The 16,909-nt window shown below is 36.5% G+C and overlaps 4 protein-coding genes across 4 annotated transcripts; 3 read left to right on the top strand and 1 right to left on the bottom strand.

Moving 5' to 3' along the window:
- The first annotated feature begins 2,356 nt into the window (after positions 1-2,356).
- LOC130999937 (protein NRT1/ PTR FAMILY 5.2-like) lies at positions 2,357-4,784 on the top strand. Its single transcript, XM_057925646.1, has 4 exons — positions 2,357-2,557; positions 2,741-2,958; positions 3,036-3,607; positions 3,732-4,784. Exons 1-4 carry the CDS (start codon positions 2,431-2,433, stop codon positions 4,597-4,599), a joined length of 1,785 nt encoding a protein of 594 aa, XP_057781629.1. The 5' UTR covers positions 2,357-2,430; the 3' UTR covers positions 4,600-4,784.
- A 2,136-nt stretch (positions 4,785-6,920) lies between these two features.
- On the top strand, positions 6,921-8,856 carry LOC130999955 (multiple organellar RNA editing factor 2, chloroplastic-like). Its single transcript, XM_057925670.1, has 4 exons — positions 6,921-7,482; positions 7,694-7,791; positions 7,881-7,946; positions 8,433-8,856. The coding sequence occupies exons 1-4, from the start codon at positions 7,064-7,066 to the stop codon at positions 8,573-8,575; spliced, it is 726 nt and encodes a 241-aa protein (XP_057781653.1). The 5' UTR covers positions 6,921-7,063; the 3' UTR covers positions 8,576-8,856.
- A 54-nt stretch (positions 8,857-8,910) lies between these two features.
- On the bottom strand, positions 8,911-11,449 carry LOC130999963 (rho GDP-dissociation inhibitor 1-like). The gene is made up of 5 exons (XM_057925679.1): positions 11,270-11,449; positions 10,838-10,901; positions 10,514-10,735; positions 9,368-9,492; positions 8,911-9,180 (listed from the first exon to the last, which is right to left on the bottom strand). Exons 1-5 carry the CDS (start codon positions 11,447-11,449, stop codon positions 9,112-9,114), a joined length of 660 nt encoding a protein of 219 aa, XP_057781662.1. The 3' UTR covers positions 8,911-9,111.
- A 474-nt stretch (positions 11,450-11,923) lies between these two features.
- Positions 11,924-16,858, top strand: LOC130999948 (succinate--CoA ligase [ADP-forming] subunit beta, mitochondrial-like). The gene is made up of 12 exons (XM_057925658.1): positions 11,924-12,058; positions 12,435-12,545; positions 12,638-12,749; positions 12,931-12,995; positions 13,751-13,828; positions 14,828-14,902; positions 14,999-15,151; positions 15,284-15,418; positions 15,516-15,680; positions 15,875-15,997; positions 16,281-16,352; positions 16,450-16,858. The coding sequence occupies exons 1-12, from the start codon at positions 11,957-11,959 to the stop codon at positions 16,522-16,524; spliced, it is 1,266 nt and encodes a 421-aa protein (XP_057781641.1). The 5' UTR covers positions 11,924-11,956; the 3' UTR covers positions 16,525-16,858.
- The last annotated feature ends 51 nt before the right edge of the window (positions 16,859-16,909 follow it).

The raw sequence follows: 16,909 nt of genomic DNA, 5'->3' as shown, positions 1-16,909 counted from the left end.
AGAAAATGTTGATGTTTCAAAAAGAAAATTTAGAAAAAAAATTTGTGGACGGAGTAAGTATCATTTATGTAAAACACATGTATTGTTATTAATTTTTGAAATTATTTCGAACTTATAAAAATGACTTTCCGGAAACTCTTACACTTTAAAAATAGATGCTCCGGTTTTGTCTGATCCAAATCTTGGAACTCTCGAGGGTTCGAAATTGATGTCTATAGCATTTTTAACCATTTGCCCTTGACTTAATTAATATAAGAAGCAGTCTCAAAGATTAATTTGAGGTTTGAGAAGCAGCGAGGCCGATCCCTCGTAAATTTGATGGATATGAGTATAGTATATATCTTCCCTCATTTGCGAATATTTCAACAAAATTTACGTAACTGGTAAATTAAAGATCCCTCAGTTACTCCCCTGAAAATTAAGGAATTCATATCTAGAACATAGATTGCGCGCCATCACTACGTGTGATGACGCAATAATATATTAATGTATCGCTACACATCAATGTCATTTTCTACTCCATATATTTTGGACTTATCGAAGGGATAAGTCGGCATATGATCCTACTATACAAACAATTTCAAACACGATATGTATTTGTATTTGTATAAATGATTGTAGTGATCAGCACTATCCTCGTTCCAGACAAATTAAAAAAGAAAAATTGATAGGATCTTAGACATATACTAGTATGTGCCCGCTCGTGCGATGCACGACCATCATCGAAATTGAACGATAATTTAAATAAATAAATTAAAATGTTAAACATAATATATATATATATATATATATATATAAGTAAATATAAACATAAATGATCTCAATAAAAAATAAATTATTCACAATATAATCTCAATAAAAATATCAATCTGAAAACATTCAAATTTTCAATTATTGAAATAGCAATTAATTGATTTAATTGATAATGTGTATAAATTTATAAATAAATAAATTATGAAATATCAAAAGCAAGTATAGATGATAATGAGTATCATTATGGATCATATAATATTCTAAGATGTACAAAACTATTTATTTACATATAGTATAACTGTAGTTTAATATAGTTTTCGAATGCATATTTATGAGGTCATTTTGTTTATGCTCAAATTTTAAAATAAAGTTACAATGTATACATTTTTTTTTCAATTGGAAAGTGAAAAAATAAAGGGTTTAACATGAGATATGTGTCGTTCATTTTCCAAAATAAAATGTATACAATTTCAGTAAATTTAAATAAATGTGCTACTAAAAAATTAAACTCTTCAATTTACTTTTATTTTTTATTTTTAAAGAAAATCGATAATGGTTCTCTAATTACTGATTTTCCAATGAGTAATTTTGAAGCTTAAAAATTCGATTTTTAAGATATACTATATATTAGTTATTTATCTACAAATTTATATTAATATAAAGTTGACCTTTAAAAAAATATTTTTAAGCTAAAGATTTCTAAAATGAACAAATATAAGTTTCATCATTGTAATTGCATTAAACTGATATAATAAAAATATAAATAGTAAAATATAAAAAATACTGATCTATAGTAAAAACATAAAAAATAAAATAAAAAAAATATGGAAAAAGGAATGAAAGAACCGTGAATTTTAAAAAATGAGAAATGAGAGAGGAGATGATAGAGGAGAGAAGAGAGAGGAGAGAGAAAAAAATAATTTGGTGACTTTAAACTATAATAACTTATTGGTTTTAAATTTTTTTTTTTATAATTTTTACATCAAATTAAAGATATCGTCATTATCTTTAATTTAACATCCATATTGAATATTTTTTTATAAATTAAAGTTGATGAATTTAAAAGAAAATCAAATTGAATAAATATATTTGAATAGTGTTTTCTAAGTAATTAATATATTTTGTTGAATTAGTGTGAAATAAATTAGTAATGCATTGCACGTAAAAAAATGCAGTTTTTAGTGCATGTTCCATTTTTTTAGACGTGGGATTTGTAAGTTGTAATTTAATTTAAGTTAGTTTAATCCATTTTTTGTGTATATATAATATGACATTATTTTTTGAAGGAATCACAAAATCGCCATTCAAATCAATTTCAAATTGAAAACTGCTCTTTTAATATAGTATAGATAAGTGTATTTTAATGATTTGGCGCTGGAAAATATTACTACAAGCTGGACAAAACTTAAAACTAATGACAGCATACTAGTCCAAGGAAATACTTTAGCAAAGAATCTCAAATCTTGAAAATGTCAAGAATGCGATGGCTAATATCGTCGCTCTCTAATTAAGATTCCACCCTCGACGATTGAATGAGTTAACAATGTTTTAACAATTAATCGTGATGAAGCTGTTTTTGTTTAATATATAGTGGAAGGCCATTGAATATGACATGCATATATATACAATTAAGCCTAGCTAGTTATTTTGCAAACACTCTTCTCTCTCTCTCTGATCATGTCGACGATGAAGGTGGAAGAGGGAGGAGATGGGGGTTATACACAAGATGGCACCTTCGACCTCAAAGGTAGACCAGTTCTTAGATCAACCACTGGAAAATGGAAGGCTTGCTACTTCATTGTTGGTAAGAATTAAACCCAAAATTTTAAAAGAAGAAATATGTCTTATCGAATCTCACTTGAGCCACAATCTTGTACGTAATATGATGTTTCGCCTGCACCTGCTAATTAATGTTTTGTCTAAATTTATCCAATTAATGTTGCATCACCACAAAATATAAATATTTTGCTTAATTAATTTGTTGCAGGGTATGAAGCAATTGAGAGGATGGCTTACTATGGGATTGCATCAAATCTAGTGATATATCTGACAACAAAGCTCCATGAAGGCACTGTGGAATCCGCAAACAATGTGACTAATTGGATTGGCACAGTTTGGATGACACCCCTTATTGGTGCATACATCGCAGACACTTATCTGGGTCGATATTGGACTTTCATGATAGCATCATGTATTTACCTTATGGTAATTAATTAAACCATGCAACTTAATTTATTTATTTTTGTGAAGATCTCATGATGATATATATATGTTGATGACAGGGGATGGTATTGTTAACGCTGGTTGTTTCCTTGTCGGCCTTAAGGCCGCCGCCGTGTGGAGATGGAGTGATGGAAAAAGATTGTGACAAGAAAGCCTCGACTTTTCAAATAGGCATCTTCTACCTAGCCTTGTACATAATTGCAATCGGAACTGGTGGGACCAAGCCTAATATCTCAACCATGGGGGCTGACCAATTTGATGACTATGAGCCTCAAGAGAAGTTCCAAAAGCTCTCCTTCTTCAACTGGTGGATGTTTAGCATCTTCCTCGGCACCCTTTTCTCCAACACTTTCCTTGTCTACATCCAAGACAACGTCGGTTGGGCCGTCGGCTACGCCCTCCCTACCGTGGGCCTTGCGGTCTCCATCTTGGTCTTCATCGTTGGGACGCGCTACTATAGGCATAAGCCCCCTTCCGGTAGCCCCTTGACCCGGATGGCCCGGGTGCTCGTGGCCACCCTCAGGAAGTGGAGGCTCGTCGTACCCGACGAGCCTAAACAACTCCATGAGCTCCCCTTGGAGCATTACTCGACTTCTGGCACCTTCAGACTAGATCATTCATCTTCACTAAGGTTGGTTAATTAATAACTAGTTTATGCAACTACTTCACTATATGTAATTACACAAAAAACATACCCTAACATGACGAGTTTTAAATATCATAATTTAACTCTAGTTGTAAATGTTATGTTGTAGCTTCCTTGACAAAGCTGCAGTAGTAAGCAACTCCAAGTCGCCATGGATGCTATGCTCAGTAACTCAAGTGGAAGAAACAAAGCAAATGATGAAGATGATTCCAATCCTAGTGGCCACATTCATACCCAGCACCCTCCTCCCACAAACCCAAACCCTCTTCGTGAAGCAGGGGGCCACTCTCCAACGCAACATCGGCCCCCATTTCAAGATCCCGCCGGCCTCCCTCAGCGCCTTCATCACCATCTTCATGCTCATCTCCATTGTACTCTACGATCGTTTCCTTGTACCCTTGATCCGAAAATACACCAAAAACCCTAGGGGCATAACCTTGCTGCAGCGGATGGGGATCGGCCTGCTCCTCCACATAATCATCATGGCCACCGCCTCCTTCGCCGAGAGGCGGCGGCTGAGCGTGGCGCGGCGGAACGGAATCACCGGGAAGGACGAGATCGTGCCGCTCTCCATCTTCATCCTCCTCCCGCAGTTCGCCCTGATGGGGGTGGCGGATAACTTCGTGGAGGTGGCGAAGATCGAGTTCTTCTACGACCAGGCGCCGCAGGGGATGAAGAGCCTCGGCGCCGCCTATTTCACCACCAGTTTGGGGATTGGGTATTTCTTGAGCAGTTTCCTGCTGTCGACTGTGGCGGACATCACCAAGAGGAGGGGGAATGGGTGGATCTTGAACAATCTCAATGTCTCGCATTTGGACTATTACTATGCGTTCTACGCCGTCATCAGTCTTCTCAACTTGCTTTTCTTCTTGTTTGTCGCCAGATTGTTTGTTTACAATACGGAGGTGAGTGATCGGGAAACGGAGTTTCAGGGAGAAGATGCGGCCGCGCTGGCGGCTGCCGGTTTTACGGAGTGATCATTTTTCTCTCTGCAACTTTTATTTTAAATAATTCAATCTCGTGTAGAAAGAACTAACTAGTAATTAAGAAGCATGCATTTGTATGATTCTGGGGATTGAATTAGACTTGTTGATAGTTTGCTTGGTGTTTGTTGTTGCATATATATGCTTGTTATTCATCGATATTCCATGTTTAATTATATGATATTGTCCCTTTAGAATTTCACAATTTATATTTAATTATTTTGATGAATTCAAATGAATATTCGAATGATAATTACCTTATATTTTTATACGAAAATGGGTAATAAAATTAGTGTTACTTGAATTTGTGACATATAAAGGATACTATATATAAATTTTAAACGATTTCAAACATTGATAGGCATGCATATGTAAACAAAAATATTACTCCCTCCGTCCCAATATTGTTGGCCACATTTCCTTTTTAGTTTGTCCCACTATTGTTGGCCACTTTCCTAAAATGGAAATATTTATCACATTCAATCTCTTACTTTATCACATTATCTCTCCTACTTTATCACTTTATTACATTCTCTCTCCTACTTTATCACATTCTCTCTCCTACTTTATCATTTTATTACATTCTCTCTCATACTTTATCACCTTCTCTCTCCTACTTTATTACTTTTATACTATATTACCCACACACTTAAAATACTAATCTACAACTCCTTAATTCCCGTGCCGAAACCAAATGTGGCCAACAATATTGGGACGGAGGGAGTAATAATTTATTATTTATATATATTATTTGTTATTAATATATAGAGACAACACCCAAATATAGTCTAACCTTTTATTTATTGAAAATTCTAGCCATACAAATAAAATTATAGAAATAGTACATTATAACTAAAATACCCTTATAATGTGTAACACTGTAAATACAATGTTACATACTTTTTTGCAATAATACATTTTGACTATTATTACACACTTTTACAAAAAAATGTATAACAATGTAAAATAAATTATTACAAAAAAATGTATAACAATGTAATAGTATATTTCACTATTAATAAATTTTACGAAAGTGAGTAATAGTCGCGATATTGGAGGCGGCAACAACAAGACATGAGGCATCGGCAAAAAAGAGGCGGCAACGAGGCAGGAGGCGACAAGAATCGAGAGAGAGAGAGAGAGAGAGAGAGAGAGGAAGGGTGGCAACGAGCCTCCCCACACTGTGTTATCGAAAATTCGAGGGTTTATGTTACAAAGAGAAATCAAGAAAAATATGTGGATTAAAATCAAAGAAAAATTGCTCCGTCACACCATCACCGTCTCCAACTTCCAACCTCCGCACTGTTGCTATCACCGACGCACTATTAAAGAAAAATCAAGAAAAATTGTTCCTGTCTTGTCTTTATCTTCTGCCTTGCCATTGTCAATGACTCACCCCCTGCTACTATAAAACCTCTATAAAGGGAAATCCAAAGGTTCACAGTGGAAGCGGTGGAGGCGGAGAAAGAAAAAGAGGAGAGAAAGGGACGGTTTAGATAAGAGAATGTGAAAATTAGGTTAATTTTTGTCATTTATAATATAGTTAATTAAGTTACTAGTTCATTTTTAATTATGACTAAAAAAGAAATAAGTCATATTATATGGGACGATTTAAAGAGGAATACGAGTTAACAATGTTGTGACGAATAGAGTATTTATTTACTTTATTGGATTATTAGCCTGTAAATACACGAACTTTTTATAATTTCTGAAATTTAACATGACTTTTATTTTTAGCCCACAAATACACGAACTTGACATTTTTTCTAATTTTTGACATCGACAAAAAAAATTCTAATTTACTATTAACGTGAAGGCCGGTATACCATGCCATTCACTCTCTAATCAAAATAATGAATCAAATTACTCTATTCAAGTGCATATTTTGTAGTCCACGTCATGTATTCTGGCCTCCACCTCAACAATAAATAGAGTTTTTTCATGTCGATGTCAAAAATCAGAAAAAATGCTAAGTTCGTGTATTTGTGGGCTAAAAATAAAAGTCATGTTAAATTTCAGAAAATATAAAAAGTTCGTGTATTTACAGGCTAATAACCCTACTTTATTCAAGTAAAAGTTACTCCCTCCGTCCCAGCTTTTAGTATCCAACTTCCCTTTTTTGGCCGTCCCACATTTTAGTATCTATTTCTATTTTTGGTAAAAGTAAGTGGGGTCCTTACTCCACTTTAATTATTTTAACTCTCACATAAAATGTGAGACCCTTATTCTACTCACAACACATCAATCACTTTATTAAAATTCGTGTGGTTCTCAACTGGATACCAAAAGCGACGGAGAGAGTAATAAAAGTAATTTATTAGGAAAATGTATTTTACAAAAACTTTGTGGGTGTGTGTTGAATAATGGAGAGGCGTTAAGTAGCCTAGTTCCCACCCTTACAAGCCCCCAATCTCCAAAAACCCTCACCCATTCTCACCAATCCACCCACACACCAAAAATGGCCGCTACAATCGTCCGATCAATCTCCGCCGTCCGATTATCCGGCGCCGCCTCCTCCAGACGCCTTTTCTCTTCCACTATCTCCAGCCCCCCGCCGCTCCCCGGGCTCTCCCGGCCCCGCATTTCTACCCTCCGCTTCGCCGTGCCCGCAATTTCTCACTCGCTCCGCGTCTTTTCCCCCAATAGTGTTCGTGTCAACCCGGTCAGGTGCCGGGTTAACAGGTCCGGTTCGGCCTACTCGCCGCTCAACTCCGGGTCGAACTTCAACGACCGACCGCCCACGGAGATGGCCCCGCTCTTCCCCGGCTGCGATTACGAGCACTGGCTGATCGTGATGGACAAACCTGGGGGCGAAGGGGCCACGAAGCAACAGATGATTGATTGCTACATTCAAACCCTAGCTAAAGTCCTCGGAAGGTTCGTTCTTGTCGCAATTTATTTATTTGTTTTTGGATTTTTTCTGTAATTTGGGGATGCATTATGCATATTGGTCTGGTATATCGTCGCTGTGCAAAATTGTTTGATTATTTTAATATATAAGTTTTCCGGTGAGATAAATATGGATAGCGACATGTTTATGTTTATGGATGTCATGATATGCGTGGTTCTTTGCTTTTATTGTGGACAGTGAGGAGGAGGCAAAGAAGAAAATATATAATATCTCTTGTGAGAGGTACTTTGGCTTTGGCTGTGAGATTGATGAGGAGACTTCTAATAAGCTTGAAGGTTCGTGCATTTTATCGTTCAGCTCCCAGCTAGATTTTGAACTCGTTTTTCATTTTTTTAAATAATGTTTCGCCTTTTTGTATTTGCAGGTTTGCCTGGTGTTTTGTTCGTTCTTCCAGATTCATATGTTGATGCTGAAAACAAAGACTATGGAGGTACATGTTACACTTAATTGTTTGGCTTTTGAACCTTGAATAATATAGAGTTACATGGTATCAAATTTTGGTTACTCAATTTCAAGTTTGGGCAGTAATTGTGTTATGTGTTTTTTTAATAAGATACAGTGTGATTTTTTTTTTTTATATGTGCCTATCCAATTATACCTTAATTTCATCAGCTCGTTTGGTTTGAAGTTCTCTTCAATATGTAAATGACTATGTGGTTGAGTGACTTGAGTCATCTGTTAATCAGATTGAAGGTGTGCAATTATTCATGGTTGTCCTTGTTTTTTTCTGTTGGTTTCCCTGTTCCACATAAATTAGGAATAAAACTAGATTTCGAGTTGCTGTAGCCTGTACCTTATATATTCTTGGAAACAGAAACTTCGTAAGAGAATCACTTTGGACACATTGACATTGTAGTTGTTGAGTTTTGAAGTTAAAATGTACTTATGTTGTTTTTGACTGTTCATTTCAAACCAGCCGAGTTGTTTGTAAATGGAGAGATAGTTCAACGATCCCCAGAGAGACAGAGGAGAGTGGAGCCAGTGCCTCAAAGAGCTCAAGACAGACCGAGATACAATGATCGAACGCGTTATGTCAGGCGTCGTGAGAACATGAGGTAAGCAGTGGTCGGTGCTGAATGGGAGACCGGATGTCTGACCTAAAGGGTTACTTTGTCCAGATTTTGTGTTTTGATATTAGGACTACGCTGGATCATAATGGGCTAATAAGCTATGCCAAATTGAAATGTATCACGACACCGATGATTGAGTTCTAAATGATATGATGGTTGCTGTAGGGATTGTTCTTTATGGTGTAATGAACTTATCTGCCCCTCATCACCAGTATTTATGTATCAAAATATATTTCTTATTATTTAAATGAAAGGACAGGCATTATGTCTTGACAGGTTGGTTGAGTTTTTGCAGCACGTACGGTACAACTGATATGCCAAAACTCCAGAAGCCTATTATGGCAAATGCATTAATCTTTGATTCTGAAGAAGAAATCCCATGTTTGTTTGTTGGGATCAGCTGATATCATATTCTAATATGTAACCCCGTATTCCAGTTCTCATTAACTACGGAAATATAGGAAAATTGGAGAAAAGAATCCATTTTTGACTCAACATTCAACAATGTGAATAAACCAAGACCTTTTAGTGCCTCCTTTGTATCTCGAACGAGTAATTCAGCTCCACATGGCGTCGCTTGTCATCGTCCTCAAACTGCACAAGCTCAAGAACCCAAAGTAATTCAACCAAATTCAAGTTCATCATTGTTAGAAAGATCACAATGTAATGTTTCAAACTTGATGTAGAATGCATGTCAATCTCTAGATCAGTGTTATTTCACCTACAAATTGCTTCATTTAATATTTCTTGGTAACAAGGGAGACTAGAATACAGGGCACACCTTTAGTTTGGCTGCGTACACCCCTCGTGCCAGCACCCCGGATGGAGTAGTCTCTTCCTCTAAGGTGTGTACATATGGGGCCTTTTGTGGAGCAAAAGTGCCAAGCATTCCTCTGCTTTGATCGACTGCAATGTCAATCCATGTGAGTGATGCGATAAGCACATAAACATTTCCAATCATCAAGCATTGTTTCCATTTCTTTAAAACACATCATCACTGATGAATTCTTAAAATACAACAATCAGACATTGTAATACACTATCATGGTAATAACCAAAGATGTTCGCGAAGAGAAGATAGGTGAAAAAAAGAGAATCCCCCATATGGTTTTGGCTAGCAATCTGCAACACATTGTACTAAATCCAGCGCAGCATACATTAAATTAAGCATTTTGGTGTAAACCATATTCTGTTCAACTCTATCCAACCACATGTGAAGTTAGGGAGTTTAGTCCCTCCAACCAAATTTAAATGGAAAAATAAGACAAACTATTGTTGCTTTAGTCAAGTTGTTTGATTGCTTCATCAAGTTTTAGAAGATATAGAACACAAATGGAATATGTTTAAGTCATCTTCATGTGAGCACGAATGGTTTGTAGAGATTAAATACATTTATGAAGATTCAACAAAATATGGGTGGGCAAATGTAGGGTGGGAATGAAGCTAAGAAACAAAAAAAAAAAAATCAAATACCATTTCATATAAAATTGTGGATCATATGTGCAGTGGGTGGGTTTTGTCCCATGCAACAGTGTAAAAAGAATACCTATGAATGATGCAGAAATGTAGTCGCCGGAGTTAGGCGGAGTGCCTTCTCCAATGGTCTTGCCTGTCTTTCTCTGTGTATATCGTTGAGTGTGTTTCCAAAAATTCGTCAATCAACAATATATAACATACAGAGAAAGACAGGCAAGACCATCGAAAAAGGCACTTCAGCCTAACTCCGGCGACTACATTTCTGCACCATTCATAGGTATTCTTCTTACACTGTTGCATGGGACAAAACCCACCCGTTGCAATATGGTCTGCAAATGAGAAGTTTGCCTAGACTATGTAAATGAGCCCTATGATCAACTCAAATACTTTACGATAACAGATTCACAACGGGTCAAGGAATGGCAAAACAGAGAAATGTAAGATTCCAAACCTTGAATTCCACCCTTCCAAACAGAGTTTGTATATGCCAGGCCCGATACAATGTTATGAAGAACGGAGAATGTTAGCTTAAGCTGATACTCGGAGCCCTCGTGCAGGGTGAAATGTATCTGCTTGCTCTGCTCTTCACAAATGGGAAATGGAGTGCTAATCTCCCCAAAATCAGAGGATATGATTCCAATCGAGTGAAACTTAACCTCCGGCTCCACATTCCCTGCAAATGACGATGCATTTTGTATCAAACAAGATGAATGAGAGTATAATATAAATAAACATAACATAAGAGGTTATTGCTATCAAGGACTTAAAAACAAACCATTTAGATCACTATCAAGGCCACCAAGCAGCTTCTCTTTCCACCTTCTTAAACTCTCATCTTCCTAAGATGAGAAGTAGGTAAACAATCAGATTCTATCACAGGATTTTGCTACTTTTAAGTTATTGGAGCATAATCAGTGGCTTGATCGCGTGAAACCCTAGTAAAATGGGACTAAATTACACTCAACTTATGAACTTCACAACATAGCCGACAGCGAAAATGTTTGTAACAATCAACTAATGTAGTTCAATTTTTTTTGCTTTTTTTATTTCCTTCCCTTTCCTAAATAACTATGTATTGTAGCTTAGCAACACAGGAGCCAATTGCAAGGATCACAAGGCAAGATCAGATAATTCTGCAGAAACCATCTTAGAAGCAGAAGAAAGGCACAAAAACAAAGAAGCACGCTAAAAATGGAAAGTAAAAAACCTTGTCTTTCTCAATCTGCACTTTGAGAGGAAGAAGAGGGCCAGGAACGAAATTTCCAAAAACCTCTTTGCTTTCTTGATGATCATCATCATCGTCTTCTTCATCAAAAACCCTCTCTTCTCCCTTCATCTCCAGCTCCTGTTTAGATGACCCTGCCACTTCTATCTTCTCACGCTCCATCCCTCTCTCTCTCTCTCTCTCTGGTTGCAATGCCCAAATTACTCCTGATTTTATGAAGAAAGAGGTCCTCACCAATCACCAGTCAAGATTTTGAAGGGTTAGTAGAGATAATTTAGTGTCACCAAAATAGGAAGTTGTAATAATGTCTTGAGCTGAAATGGTGGGCAAACAAGGAAAGTTCCTCTTTCTACTCTCTCGCTCTAAATTATTGAGTATATTTCCATAATCTGAATTCTTATGTGAGCAAAGTATTGTTTTCTTTGTTTTTAATTAAGTGGAAGACCGGTAGGAGTAACTCCAGAAAGAGAATAAAAAATGAAATAAGGACTGATATTAAAACAAAAAAGAAAAGTAAAATGAATTAGGGTGAGCTCTTTCTTGACGCGCCTCCGCTTTATATTTACAGTGACATTGTTTGTTTATTAGTTATTAGTATTAGTATTAGTATTAGTATTATTCTTCTGCAAATCTCTGATCCCACTTCCATCTTCAAACAACTTGCGAGAAATGGTGCGACGATTGCTCGGAAATCTCGCTGCTCGATCTCTCTCCGTCGCTGGAAAATGGCAGCAGCAGCAGCTCCGCCGTCTCAACATACACGAGTATCAGGTAACCCTTCCTGCACACGATTGCAATTGTGGAGCCACACGCGTCTTCACATTTTATTTGTGTGTGTGTGTGTGTGTGTTGATTGATGCAACCTGTTAACTGAGTACCATCTGTTACATCTATGATGTGTATGGGTGCATTTTATACATATGCCGTTCAAGTTGGGGATTTATTCGAGGTTTTTGAGTCAACTTATTTCAGTCATTTATGTGAATTGCATCGATAGACTTTACAGTTTGTAAGCATACAGATTTTTATTTTTTGAGAGAGAGTTTTGGGGTGTTAATAATGAAGTTCATTGGTGAAGAAACGCCTGTTTAATTTACGTTCAGCACTCTTGTTCAATTGGTCGATATCTTAGTTTTATTGAATTCAGGGAGCTGATTTGATGAGCAAGCATGGAATCAATGTTCCAAAAGGTGTCGCAGTTGGTTCTCTTGATGAAGTCAAGAAGGCATTACGGGATGTATTCCCCAACCAGAGTGAGGTAAAATAGGGAGATCGGATTCCATATTTTTCTCTTTCTTGCATGATTTCAGAGTGTATTTTGGTCAAACACTTGAGTTTTTGGTGATCTAGGTGGTGGTGAAGTCACAAATCCTTGCTGGTGGGCGAGGGCTTGGAACGTTTAAGAGTGGTCTAAAGGGTGGTGTTCACATTGTGGAAGCTGATAAGGTTGCAAACATAGCTGGTATGATGGACAATTTTATCTTATAGTACTTTTTAGGATGACCAAAACTCGGCTAACTATCTTGCTTTTCCAAGTCTGATTCTCTTGTGTGAGTGGAAATATGAAAGTGGAACATTAATATTAGTTTGAAAGTATTGCAACTTTTCTTGCATAACATACTCATGAGAATAATGTCATCCAGGACAAATGCTTGGACAAACACTTGTTACTAAACAAACTGGAGCTCAAGGAAAAGTTGTCAGCAAGGTTTGAATTGATTAGTTATCATGCAGTGTTTCTAATAGCTGTAAATGCACTTTCATAAATGGCTGACACGTAGAAGTATCTTATCTAACTTAAGCTGATCAATATCTTGTTCATGCCGAGCTTTATCTTTAATCTCCTCATGTGCTATGTCATGAAGGATACTTGGTTTATCCGTATTCGAACTAGTTTTAACAATGCTTCTCTCCTTACATGATCAAAACTTTGGGTTATTGAAATTATTCAATGTAAAAGATGCCTCGGAATGAAGTAATTATCCACGTCTAAAGTTTAAAGAGTTTTCTGTGGAGCTAGCTCTTAAGGCCTTAATATGCAAATATTATACATTCCTTGTGAAGGCTGCTAGGCCAGAAAAAAGGACACATGCTTTAGGCAGATCAGTTTTCTCCTATAAAAGTCTGTACTTCAGCAAATGAACTCTAGTTCCAGACCTATATAAGTTCACATTTACACTTATCCTAGGCTTCCTAGCATACTTTTTAAATATCTTTCAAATGAAACCTAATACAGCACCAAATTTTTAGTACATAAATAAGTATCTTCTTAGAGAATGAAACAAAACAAGGCTCAAGTTTTTCAATATTTGTCTTATAGTGGCATACTGGCATGTTCCTTCTTTGTTGGTGTTGATGCCATTTTGTTTCTTCTTTGAGTCTCTCATACTTGATTTCAAGTTTTAGTTCATCATGTGATGATGAGTTCATATGAAGTTACATTCAATAATATCTTACTCGCAGGTATATTTGTGCGAGAAATTGTCTCTTGTCAATGAGATGTACTTCGCCATTACTCTTGATCATAAATCCGCTGGTCCTGTAAGTTCTTAAAGTGAATTAATGCTTGCCCCACATAATTTCATTGGCAGATTGAAGTCTCATTTTGGCAACCCCCACCCACCCCATCCCACATAATTCCTTTGGTAGATTAAAATCTCATTGTAAAGATCAGATGGTTTAGCAGGAGAATGAAGCCGTTATTTCTATGGTGCCTCGGTTGTTTGATGAATTTATTTAGGCATGTATGTTACCTTACAATGTCTTGGGATGGTGAAGGTTCTACCAGGCAATTCCATCATGCATCCTCCTGTCATTCTACAGTCATTGAGTCCAACTTTTTTGAGATAATCTCATCAAACATAAGCTTAGCTCTAGGTTGCTATAAATACTTAGCTATGATGTCTTTTGAAAATAATAAATTTTCACTTTATGCCAACTTTTCAAAGCAGGAATCACAAGGAATCTTAATATCTTTCTGGTACAAATGTGTGCACTTCCACATGACACCAGTTATACTGATAAATGGTTAATCTCGTCCACCGTGGCCTCTTAAATTCCCATTGTTCTAATTCTAAATGATGAAGTATTAATGTATAGTTGATTGGTTGTTTAGACGTAAATTATCTGTTAAGTGGTAACCAAATAGATAAAACCTTATCTCTTTCACCTAGCTGATAAAATTCTAATCATGGTGTCAAGCCAGGATTTTCAATGTTAACATAGAATTTCTCCAATAGGTTTCTTATCCTAGAAAAACCTGATGGCAGGAAATTTCATGTCATATGAGCTTATTAGATTGTCCCTCTTTATAATTTTGTCTACGCTGTCCATACTGTGAGTCATGAGGTCTCATTTTTGCTGTATAAGGTATAGATATCTGCAATCACAGTTTCTCTCTATAATCTATATATATAACATTATACCCTACAAGGCTACATGATTTTGTTAATGCTGAAATGAAAATTAGAAAAACATATTTAGTTATTCATCAATTTACTTTTCTGCTAAGCACTAAGCAGTGAGCATCTCATTTTTCAGCTTATCATTTCTTGTAAAAAAGGAGGAACCAGTATTGAAGATCTTGCAGAGAAGCATCCTGAATTGATAGTAAAGGTTAGATTCTATACTGTACAATTGTATCTTGCTTTGCACATTACTTCTTTGTGACCGGATTGTAGTTCAACTCTTCCATTCTCCCCCTGGCTGCAGGTTCCCATTGATGTTTTTACCGGAATTACGGACAAGGATGCTGCGAAGGTAGTTGATGGATTATCTCCAAAGGTGGCTGATAAAAATGCTTCGATTGAACAAGTGAAGAAGTTGTATGAACTTTTTTGCAAATGTGACTGCACATTACTGGAGGTGATTGATGGATTTTCTTTCTCCGAATGTTTATTATAGTACTGTACAAATGCTAAATTCTATATTTATAATGTGTATTAGCTTGCATAAGCATCCTATCATATCTGACTCAGGCTGTAATTTGTGCAATAGATCAATCCTATTGCTGAGACTTCTGATAAGCAGTTGGTTGCTGCCGATGCCAAACTCAACTTTGATGATAATGCTGCATTCCGCCAGAAAGAAATTTTTACTCTTCGGGATCCAACACAAGAGGATCCGCGTGAGGTAAGTCGGTCTTGATACACATGAAGTTGCAAGAAGCTACTCAATCTTCATTGTCGATTGGTTAATTAATTTTATTGCAATGTTCATCATTTATCAGGTTGCTGCAGCAAAGGCTGATTTAAATTACATTGGTTTGGATGGGGAAATTGGATGCATGGTCAATGGTGCTGGACTTGCCATGGCTACCATGGATATCATTAAGTTGCACGGAGGAACACCAGCCAATTTTCTTGATGTTGGTGGAAATGCTTCTGAAAGCCAGGTATAGGTGATTTGTTTCAGCTAATACTGTCTTTTCCCTGTAATCAGTGTAACTTGACTGTTAAAATCTAGCCTAAAGTCTGTCAGTTTGAGTGTCTAAATTTATTTGACTTATACATAGCTTGATAGTTACCTGCTAAACTATGCTATTTTAGGCTTCATGTAACTTCTAGCCTTAACCGGATATGATAACAGGTTGTGGAGGCTTTCAAAATTCTGACTTCAGATGAGAAAGTGAAAGCCATTCTTGTGAATATTTTTGGAGGAATTATGAAATGCGATGTAATAGCTAGTGGAATTGTGAATGCTGCTAAACAGGTACAGCTCGCCCCAACTGAAATTCTGTTGTGAAATTTACTATTTTCTGTCGTGCTAGTTCAACCTCTTCTTAGGTCGATTAATTATTCTCATATTAGCATATACCATTTTGATAAATATTATATCTGCCTGCAAAATGAACCCTGAAGGTCAAACTGCAAAACAGCATGTCAATTTATGTTGAAAGGGTGTTATAGTTGACAGTTTATTATCCATGTATTTCCATGTATTCCATTGTTGTGAGTCATGACAATTCTGAACATTCGGGGGGCTTCTTTTAAAGGTTCAACTGAAAGTGCCTGTAGTGGTCCGTCTTGAAGGCACCAACGTCGACCAGGGAAGAAGAATTCTGAAGGTGAATTTCAGAATGACACCATTGTTGGAAATTTCTGAAGGTACAATGCAGATTACCTAATATACCTTCTCCCTCTGGTTCTTTTTCTTGTTTGCAGGAAAGTGGTATGACATTGATTACTGCCGAAGATTTGGATGATGCAGCTGAGAAAGCAGTTAAAGCCCTCAGCTAGGCTGAAAATTCCCGTCATTTATCTTGGCCTACATTGCTTTACTCGAGGCTGGTAAATGTTTTTCTCCTTAGCTGTTTCGGGTAAAAGTTTCATAATTCATCGTCTCCTGAGTTGCGAGGAAGGAGCTTCTCAGCATAAAGAGAATCTGTTGATCTCCATTGATGTATGGGGAAAAACTGATAATTGATATCGATTTCTTACAAAGAAACTGGCCATGCTTTGGTGTCGTATAGAGAGTGAAGTTTAACCGAGGAATTTACATTACCTTTTTTCTGTTCAGTTCAGGACCAAGGTTTTAAAATGAATTGGCAATAATATGATATGAATTGGTGTATTTGCCTAACAATATTAAACAAAAGTTAAATAATAAAGTAGAAAAAATAGG

The sequence above is a fragment of the Salvia miltiorrhiza genome, chromosome 1 (assembly GCF_028751815.1).
Source record: "Salvia miltiorrhiza cultivar Shanhuang (shh) chromosome 1, IMPLAD_Smil_shh, whole genome shotgun sequence".
In the NCBI taxonomy this organism is placed as follows: Eukaryota; Viridiplantae; Streptophyta; class Magnoliopsida; order Lamiales; family Lamiaceae; genus Salvia; species Salvia miltiorrhiza.
The sequence above is the reverse complement of the archived record's forward strand: the minus strand, read 5'-3'. Positions and strand labels throughout refer to the sequence as shown.